General features: G+C 33.1%; 2 protein-coding genes across 2 annotated transcripts; both read left to right on the top strand.

Moving 5' to 3' along the window:
• The first annotated feature begins 2,963 nt into the window (after window positions 1-2,963).
• LOC132720066 (oxygen-dependent choline dehydrogenase-like) lies at window positions 2,964-4,471 on the top strand. The gene is made up of 2 exons (XM_060704052.1): window positions 2,964-3,708; window positions 4,365-4,471. The coding sequence occupies exons 1-2, from the start codon at window positions 2,964-2,966 to the stop codon at window positions 4,469-4,471; spliced, it is 852 nt and encodes a 283-aa protein (XP_060560035.1).
• A 3,919-nt stretch (window positions 4,472-8,390) lies between these two features.
• LOC132720064 (glucose dehydrogenase [FAD, quinone]-like) lies at window positions 8,391-10,181 on the top strand. The gene has a single exon (XM_060704051.1). It carries the CDS (start codon window positions 8,391-8,393, stop codon window positions 10,179-10,181), a length of 1,791 nt encoding a protein of 596 aa, XP_060560034.1.

The following is a 10,181-nucleotide window of genomic DNA, read 5'->3' as shown; positions in this document are numbered from 1 at the left end:
CCTTAATTCATCCGACTGTCACTTGTATTAATCATATATATTATTATCAATAATATTAATATTAATAATACCAACAATAACAACAGCTTCAATACAAAGTGGTTGCAATTGGCATTTCAATTTTCAAAATGTATCTAATTGTAGAATAAAAAAAACGATTTTTACAGCTGCTTTTTTGTCAAACATTGTTTTGTAGTAATAGTTTTTTGTTCCATAAAGAAATACTGAAATAAGAAAAAGAATCCTTTAAATAATTAGTATGAGTTATAGTTTTAAGAATAAGATCCTTATGAGCGAACGAGCGTAAATTATGTAATACATTGAAAGAGAAAATATAACATTCACTCTTATATAACGGTATCAGATTGTTAAAAGATTTATAAATCAAAATCGCTACTAAAATTAAATTGCAGCCATTTAAGTTTATTAAAAGATCCAATGTTGGTAGACTTATATAGGTTGGTTAAGTATTATTTTGGCAGTTCTTTTTTTGTGCCGAATTCACTTTGTTGACGTATATGTGTGCCCTTTCCCAAAATCGTACGACAATGATCAAGTACTGGAAGGATATAAGCACTTTTATATAACATTTTTAATTCGTCAGTAAGGTAGAAGATGATGTGTTTGAGGAGTGAAATTCTTGCATTTAGTATTTTGTCAATAGAGTCTACTTATAATACCAGTATAATGTATTATTTATAAATCAATATTGTCATGTCCGAAAAGGAAATAATTTACCCATTGCATTCGGCACTTAAAGCTACACGCCTCTAGATGAGCCAAAACATGTCCAATAAATTTAACTTGAGGATATATCCTAAGATTTTAAGAAAAGTAAAGGAAAAACGAAAATTTGTGCCTAAATGGGCAGCTCGGCCATCTTATAACACAAACTCAATCAGACAGTAATAATCAAGGTTTGGCAATTTTTTAACAACGGTTTATGGTTTATAAATGTTACGAGTTTTTTACTAGGAAATGCTACATAACTAATATCTGAGCATTGTGCATTGTAGTTTTACAAAAATGACTGTATTTTCATGAGTCTTAAACTTTTAAATTTTCTGTTAAGCTTCGCAGTAAAATCGGATACAGGATAAAATCAGGTAAACTGAAAACTAAAAACTTTTTCATGAACATACATTATCATATGTTCTGGCCGTTTTTAGAATGGTAATTAATTTCCATTTCATGTGTTATAAAAATCTCTACTTTTTTACATACACTTTTTGAAGAACAAAGAAGTAGATCTCTTTCTTGCGAAATAAATATATTTCGACATTTCAAGAACAATTATTTCAATAATTTCTAAGTGCAACATGATCGCAAGAAAAAATTCTGAAAACAAAATCATCTTTGGCAATCTTGTAAAGACATCTTATGCCTTTTTTTATTAAAAGCTTTTTAATGAATATCTGGAAAAAATTGATTCACCGGGAGCATTAAAATCAGCAAAATTACATTAAAAAATGCAGACTCGGTTTGATTAAGTCTGTACATGAGGGATAATAAAAATATACAACATCCCTCACGCCCCTTACCACGGGCTTGAGCGGTACTCAATTTTAAACAAAAATGTAAGAACACTGAAGTAAAGTACGGTGCAACAGTTTACCAATATCACACGACTCTTGTCACCTGCTGTTGTAATTTATAAAATTTTTTTATACTTTTTTACTTTGATCTCCTATTAAATTACTTCTGTCGATTAATACCGTTCATACAGAGTCGCAAAAGCGACACGGGTGTGCGATAAATATGATTTTACAACATGTACATTATACAACATCATCATCATGCCATGTATATCGTATATACAACACCTGTCACGAATACTACACAACACCTTTGGCATATCAGACAGTCATATAACATCATTTGCATAAGCATTAGCATAACAGCTGCATATACATGTAGTCCCTAACCAGTGTTTATTTGCTGTTAAACACCGCTTTTTTCTTCTTTGTGTATATTGACAAAATCACAAAGAGTGTTAGAAATCATCATAAAGATCCTGTCACTCATTTTTTATTTTTATAATGCTCAAATGAAGATTTATCAATATTGTAAGTTCCAAAAAGATATTTACCAAATTTACATATCAAAGGGAGGTTATAAGGACATTATTTTCTATAATTTCTAAGTCAAATTTTTCAATAAGAAATGAATGCATATATTTTAATGATTACATATAATGTGGACAAATATTTGCAGTACATATTTTACATATTCTTCTATGTTTGAATATTGTTTTAAAAGCAAAATTATATACATATATAAATTTTCACTTAAGTGTGGTTACAACCTAGATTACAACATACAAGATCTTTAATAGTACTTGAATATAAAACGATACGTTAAATATTTCTTATATATTTCATCCTAAAGCACTTGAAGCACACAGTCGTTATTTAATGTTTGTTTGGTTTTACAGGATACGTACTTACCAACATAATTTAGGTCATATGACGCCGAAACTGGAAAGATAATTTTGGCTAACCATGGTTGCCAGAAACTTAAAGCAACACCAGTGGTCAAAACCAAATCTACCGCTTGAAACACTAATAATTCGTGCCCATAAACTTAGGCTTCCTTAGCCCTTAAAGACAACCCCTTAGCATTAACAAAGAGAGTTTTATAATGTACATGTATATAAGTGCGCATTTAATGTAGAGGAAAGACCCTGTAATTCAGTAGATTAAATTAAGCCAATATTTACATAAAACTAGTGTAATTCTGGTAAAAATATTTCAAGTGCATATTAAAAATATCAAAAGATACAAATCTAGTTATTTCGTATTCCATTGGATAGTATACTCGTAAATAGGATAAGATGAGTAGAGAGTCATGTCATGGTTGATATGCTGATTTCTTGATTTATTATCGTTATACAGTAGGTAAAATCTTATTTCGCTACATACGCAGATACCATAAACGTAAAAGGAATATAAGCTTAAGGAATTATGTTGAGTAAAAATAATGTGCTTGTAATTCTTGTGTTATCTGTGGTCTATCCGCTCGTCTCAAGATATATAAACAAACCAAGTCTTGGTGAGTTATTGGTAACAGATGATATCAAGAATGAGTATGATTACGTCATTGTTGGTGGGGGGTCTGCTGGTTCTGTCATAGCTGCAAGATTAGCAGAAGACGCAAATAATAAAGTGCTTTTGTTAGAGGCCGGGAATCATTTCGATAAAGACCAGAACATACATGTACCTGCAAAGGCTTTTAGCTTTTTACCAACGGACTTCGCATGGCAATTTAAAAGTGAAACGGAAGATGGAAGTTTTCAAGGACTTAAAGATAAAAAGACCATACTGAACAAAGGCAAAGTTTTGGGCGGCTCAAGTTCAATAAATGGTTGTATGTATGCAAGAGGCAGTTCATTTGATTTCGACAAATGGGTAACAAAGTATGGATGTGAAGGTTGGGGATATGCCGATCTCTTGCCTTATTTTAAAAAGGCAGAAGATGTAAAAATATCAGATTTAAAGACATCTTACTACCATGGAAGTGGTGGACCTATTGCAGTTTCTGATTCCTATCAAACTCGCGTCTGGAGGTATTTCCTGAACGCTGGAAAAGAAATGGGCTACTACGAGATAGATTACAATGGCGCATCACAGACAGGATTTAGCAGGATACAAGTTACGGTTCGTAATGGAGTACGCAGTAGTACAGGGCTCGAATATTTGGGTAAACAAGGTAAAAAATCAAACCTTGATGTTTCCATCAACAGTTTTGTAACTAAGATCAAAATTGACAAAAATGTTGCAAGTGGTGTTTATTTCATAAAACATGGAAGAAAACAATTTTGTAAAGGGCTTTAAAGGGAATGGTAAAATATTATTCAGCAGGCCCGCTTTTAATTTTCCGCCCAACAATTATTATAATATTATCTGGAAAGGTCCCAAGGAAAACCTTTTGGAAGACTTAAACGTATACCACTGATCAAGGATTTTACCAGTAGGACAAAGATAGATGCCATTGTGAAGTTATTTTTAAATGCCTAAAATCCAATCAATTCAATTTGGTCTCGTCAAGAGAAAAAACTTCATGGGAGTTATGGTGCCAAAAATTTTGAATATGCATTGTTTGGGTCAGGGGAACTTTATACCGCCATTTACTGAAGGAAAACATCATTTTATGCACTTTAGCCCAAATTCAAAAGTTGAACAAAAAAATGTCCAGACATTTCAGTTTTTGCTCTCATCTTTCCTTTATAGGGAACCCCAATGATATTTTTGAAATTACCCCAATTGCATTATTAACTTATCCTGAATTTAATTTGACCACCTACCAAAAAGGATACTAAATGCCTGTATCCTGTTTGGCTATAAGTAAATTGTTACATCCCAAAGAGTACGGGGTACCCGTGCCGTTTACAAAGTACAGATCCTTTTTTGACAGCCCTATATTTAGATACCCAAATAATACTCCCAATGATAGGACGGGAATGTTTAGATGAAATTTACTGCAGGTATCCGGATGTTCGAGGAATTTATATTCAAACCCAAGCAATGGCAAGATCTAGGTGCAATATTTAAGCATTTTAATAAAGCATCCATTTTGCGGGGGGTCAACAATGAAAATTTTAGATCAGTGATTTCTGGAGATTTGCATGATTCGTTCATATAGCTATCAGCTTTTATCACTCAAAACCAGTACATGTAAATGGGAATAGAAAGATTGATATGACCGTCTGTTTGGTAATCCGGGAACCCCTTAGAAGTTGAAAGGGGAAAATGAAAAATTCTTCGCAAATTGTTGAATGCCCTCCAGTGTTTTCCCCGAAGTAACCCAATCGGGATAATTACAAATCACCTGTCAAATTTGGGCCGTTGCAGAAAGTTTTCGCAAGACATGCTTAAAAAGTAAGTTAGCAAGAATTTAAAACATTAAACCATCCCTTGTAAAACATCAGAATTCTTTTTTAACTTGCAACTTCTAATTAGATATATTTTGGCGCTATTTTGTGATTTGGAGTAGTCTATGTTAGTATATCTATAAACATTCTTATCAGGCTTTTCATCCTTTTAAGTTTGTGGCTATCCAGCTTGGGCCAGTTTCAAATGCCACATACTGAGCACTGAAAGGCGAGCTTTTGACTTATTCTTGTGTTGCCTAGTTCATCTAAATAGATGAAAAAGCGACTTATTGTTGTATTTTAATTACGTCGGTGCTTGGAGAGTGAACTTATAATTATCACTACTGCCCATAAACAGGCCCAATTAAACTGTGCATGCATTATTTTCAATTCTTTGCACATTTTTGCGTTCATTTTAAGATTCCGTTTTTTCTCTTTTTTTACAATCAAACAAAGACACTATCACTGACTTTTTGCTTAGCGGGGTCGCGGGACGAAAACACGAATGGCACAAATCAGCCATCATTCTATCGCAACATTTTACGTTTATTTTGCCGCATCTATATATACATCTTTGAGTACAGTAGGTCTAAATAGTTGCTAGTAACTAGGAATCTTGCCAACATGACATGTGACATTTAACGTTAATGTTAACAATTATAAACAATACTGATCTTAACATTTTAATTAGTTACCTATTAACATACATTTTTATACAAATGATTTCATAACACTACTTGGTTATGCACCATTATACCCACTTTTGGAAATAGCTGATTTTGTACTGTTGTATCTTAGTTTTATATTTGTCATTTTCTGGCATTTCGATTTTCAAAATGTTTCTTATTGTAGAATAAGGAAACGATTTTTACAGCTGCTGTTTTTAAAGAATTTAATATCAAACATTGTTTTGTAGTAGTAGGATATTTGTTCCATAAAGAAATGTTGAAATAAGAAAACGAATCCTTTATATAATTAGTATGAAATATAGTTTAAAGAATAAGATCTTTATGAGCGATCGAGCGGAAATTATGTAATACATTGTAAGAGAAATTAAAACTTTCACTCTTATACAACGGTATCAGATTGTTTAAAGATTTATAATTCATAATCGCTACTAAAATTAAATTGCAGCCATTTAAGTTTATTAAAAGATCCAATGTTGGTAGACCTATAGGTTGGGTAAGTATTATTTAGGCAGTTCCTTTTGTGCCGAATTCACTTTGTTGAAGTATATGTGTGCTCTTTCCCAAAAACGCATGACAATGATCAAGTACTGGAAGGATATACGCACTTTTACATATTTTCAATTCGTCAGTAATGTACAAGATTGTGTGTTTGAGGAGTGAATTTTTGGAATTAGTATTTTGCAAATAGACTCTATTTGATAACAATATTGTCATGTCCGAAAAGGAGTAATTTACCGATTGCAATCGGCACTTAAAGCTACACGCCTGTAGATGAGCAAAAAACATTTAAAATAAATTAAACTTGAGGAAAATATCCTAAGATTTTAAGAAAAGTAAAGGAAAGACGACAAAAAATATGCTAGAGTGCGTGAACCCCTAATATGGTAAGAAAGGCAGACCTTTTTTGCTTGGGGTTACCTCCTTTTTATATTGTCTCCGGATATTTTACATTTAGGTTTTCATTAGCCGTTCAGTGACCTATTTTAACAGAAAATTAATATCCGTGAAATGGCATGGAAGTACATTATCACCAATTTGTGCTTCAATATTGATCCTTTAAGGACATGCCTGGTAATATGTCCGGGATCCATATTCGGCAGCGCAAGCTTCATTTAATGCCTAAATGGGCAGCTCGGCCATCTCATAACACAAACTCAATCAGTCAGTGATAATCAAAGTTTTGCAATTTTTTAACAACGGTTTATGGTTTATATATATGTTACGAGTGATTTACTAGGAAATGCTACATAACTAATATCTGAGCTTTGTGCATTGTAGTTTTACAAAAATGACTGTATTTTCCTGAGACTAATTAAACTTTTAAATTTTCTCTTTGGATTCGCATTAAAATCGGAGACAGGATTAAATCAGGTAAACTGAAAACTTTAAACTTTTTCATGAACATACATTTTCATATGTTCTGACCGTTTTTAGAATGATAATTAACTTCGATTTTATGTGTTATAAAAATTTCTACCTTTTTACATAAACTTTTTTAAGGACAAATAAGTAGACCTCTTTCTTGCTAATAGTTTAAAATATATTTCGACATTTTAACAGGTGTTCTAAGTGCAACGTGATCTCAAGAAAAAATTCTGAAAACAAAATAATCTTTTGCAATCTTGGTTACAAAGCTATAAAGACATGTTATGCCTTTTTTATTAAAATCTTTTTAATAGATATCTGGAAAATATTAATTAAAATCAGCAAAATTACATTAAAAATGCAGACTCGGTTTGATTAAGTCTGTACATGAGGGATAACAAAAATGTACAACATACCTCACGACCCTTACCACCGGCTTGAGCGGTACTCAATTTTCAACAAAAACTCCTACAGAGTCGCAAAAGCGACACGGGTGTGTCATAAATATGATTTTACAACATGTTTATTATACAACATCATCATCATGACATGCATATCATACAAACAACACCTGTCATGAATACTACACAACACCTTTGGCATATCAGACAGTCATATAACATCATTTGCATAAGCATTAGCATAACAGCTGCATATACATGTAACCTTACCAGTGTTTATTTGCAGTTAAACACCGCCTTTATAATTCTTAATGTATATTGACAAAATCATGAGAAGTGTACATTGGAATACTTCTTAATACTTTTTAATAGTACTAGCTTGAATCTAAAACAATAGGTTATAAATTTCTTATATACATGTATATATATATCATCCTAAATGCACTTGAATCACAAACTATACGTTATATAATGTTTGTTTGGTTTTACAGCGTACAAACACAATTTAGGGCACATGGCGCAGAAACTGTAAAGATGCTTTTGGTTAACCTCGGTTGTTAGAAATTTTAAGCATTATCAGGGGTCAAAACCACCTCTCTCGCTTGAAAGACTCCAGTAATTCGAACTCTTTTTGTCGCCTTTTACGATAAACTGTGGTTGCAATATTAATGCCCCAACCCTTAAAGGCAACCCCTTAGCCACTAGGAGAGTTTTATAATGTACATGAATATAATTGATCATGTAAGTTAGAGATCCTTTAATTCAGTAGATATTTACATAAAAACTAGTGTAATTCAGATAAAAATATTTCAAGTGCATTTAAAAAAGTTTAACATGTTGTATACATTTATCTTGATATGTAAATGAATATTAACTATTAAAAGATACTAATCTAGTTATAATGTATTCCATTGTATAGTATAAATAGGATCAGATGTGTAGAGAGTCATGTCTTGGTTGAAATGCTTATTTCTTGATTTATTATCGGTATACAGTAGGTCAAAATCTAGTTTCGCTACATACGAAGATACTATAAACGTAAAAGGAATATAAACTAAAGGAATTATGTTGAGTAAAAATAATGTGCTTGTAATTCTTGTGTTATCTGTTGTCTATCCTCTTGTCTCAAGATATATAAACAAATCAAGTCTTGGTGAGTTATTGGTGACGGATGATATCAAGAATGAGTATGATTACGTCATTGTTGGCGGAGGGTCTGCTGGTTCTGTCATAGCTGCAAGATTAGCAGAAGACGCAAATAATAGAGTGCTTTTGTTAGAGGCCGGGAATCATTTCGATATAGACCAGAACATACATGTACCTGCAAAGGCTTTTAACTTTGTACCAACGGACTTCGCATGGCAATTTAAAAGTGAAACGGAAGATGGAAGATTTCAAGGACTTAAAGAAAAAAAGACCATAATGAACAAAGGGAAAGTTTTAGGTGGCTCAAGTTCGATAAATGCCTGTACGTATGCAAGAGGCAGTTCATTTGATTTTAACAAATGGGTAACAAAGTATGGATGTGAAGGTTGGGGGTATGCCGATCTCTTGCCTTATTTCAAAAAAGCAGAAGATGTAAAGATACCAGACTTAAAGGCATCTGAATACCATGGAAGTGGTGGACCTATTGCAGTTTCTGATTCCTATCAAACTCGCGTCTGGAGGCATTTCCTGGACGCTGGAAAAGAAATGGGCTACTACGAGACAGATTATAATGGTGCATCACAAACTGGATTTAGTAGGGTACAAATGACTGTTCGTAATGGAGTACGCAGTAGTACAGGGCTCGAATATTTGGGCAAACAAGGTAAAAAATCAAACCTTGATGTTTCCATCAACACTTTTGTAACTAAGATCAAAATTGAGAAAAATGTTGCAAATGGTGTTTATTTCATAAAACACGGAAGAAAACGATATGTTAAGGCAAGAAGGGATGTTATATTATCAGCAGGCGCTATTAATTCGCCACAATTATTATTATTATCTGGAGTTGGTCCTAGGAAACATTTGGAAGACTTAGATATACCACTGATCAAGGATTTACCAGTAGGACAAAGACTAGATGACCATGTGAGTGTTATCTTAAATGCCAAAATCAATCAATCAATTGGTCTCGTCCCAGAAAACTTCAGGGGATTATGGCCAAGAATCCAATATGCATTGTTCGGATCAGGCGTTTATACCGCGATTACTGAAGCGACATCATTTATGCACTTTGACAAATCAAAAGTTGACAAAAAATGTCCAGACATTCAGTTTTTGCTCTCATCTATCTTTATAGGGAACAATGATATTTTGAATTACAATGATTCTATTGCAGCTGAATTAATTGACCACTACAAGGATGCTTATGCTGTATCTGTAATGATAATTTTGTTACATCCAAAGAGTACAGGTACCGTGCGTTTACAGAGTACCGATCCTTTTGACAGCCCTATATTAGATACAAATATACTCAATGACAGACGGGATGTAGCTGATTTACTAGCAGGTATCCGGATGTTCGAGGAATTTATATCAACCCAAGCAATGCAAGAACTAGGTGCAGATTTAAGCATTAATAAAGCATCATTTTGCGCTCAACATGAATTTAGATCAGATGATTTCTGGAGATGCATGATTCGTCATATAGCTATCAGCTTTTATCACTCAACCAGTACATGTAAGATGGGAAAGAAAGATGATATGACGTCTGTGGTAGATCCGGACCTTAGAGTAAAGGGAATGAAAAATCTTCGCATTTGTGATGCCTCAGTGTTTCCGGAAGTAACATCGGGTAATACAAATGCACCTGTCATTGCCGTTGCGGAAAAGTTCGCAGACATGCTTAAGAGTGAACTTCGTCAAGAATAA

Source organism: Ruditapes philippinarum, unplaced genomic scaffold, assembly GCF_026571515.1.
Source record: "Ruditapes philippinarum isolate M1 unplaced genomic scaffold, ASM2657151v2 ctg1073_1_1_1_1, whole genome shotgun sequence".
NCBI classification, from domain to species: domain Eukaryota; kingdom Metazoa; phylum Mollusca; class Bivalvia; order Venerida; family Veneridae; genus Ruditapes; species Ruditapes philippinarum.
This window is presented reverse-complemented; position numbering and strand designations above follow the sequence as displayed.

Bases quoted from the DNA above. Each gene is read 5' to 3' on its own strand.
- LOC132720064 (XM_060704051.1), top strand. From the start codon at position 8,391: ATGTTGAGTAAAAATAATGTGCTTGTAATTCTTGTGTTATCTGTTGTC.
- LOC132720066 (XM_060704052.1), top strand. From the start codon at position 2,964: ATGTTGAGTAAAAATAATGTGCTTGTAATTCTTGTGTTATCTGTGGTC. The intron at 3,709-4,364 runs GTAAAAAATCAA...TACATCCCAAAG, and splicing joins CGAATATTTGGGTAAACAAG to AGTACGGGGTACCCGTGCCG.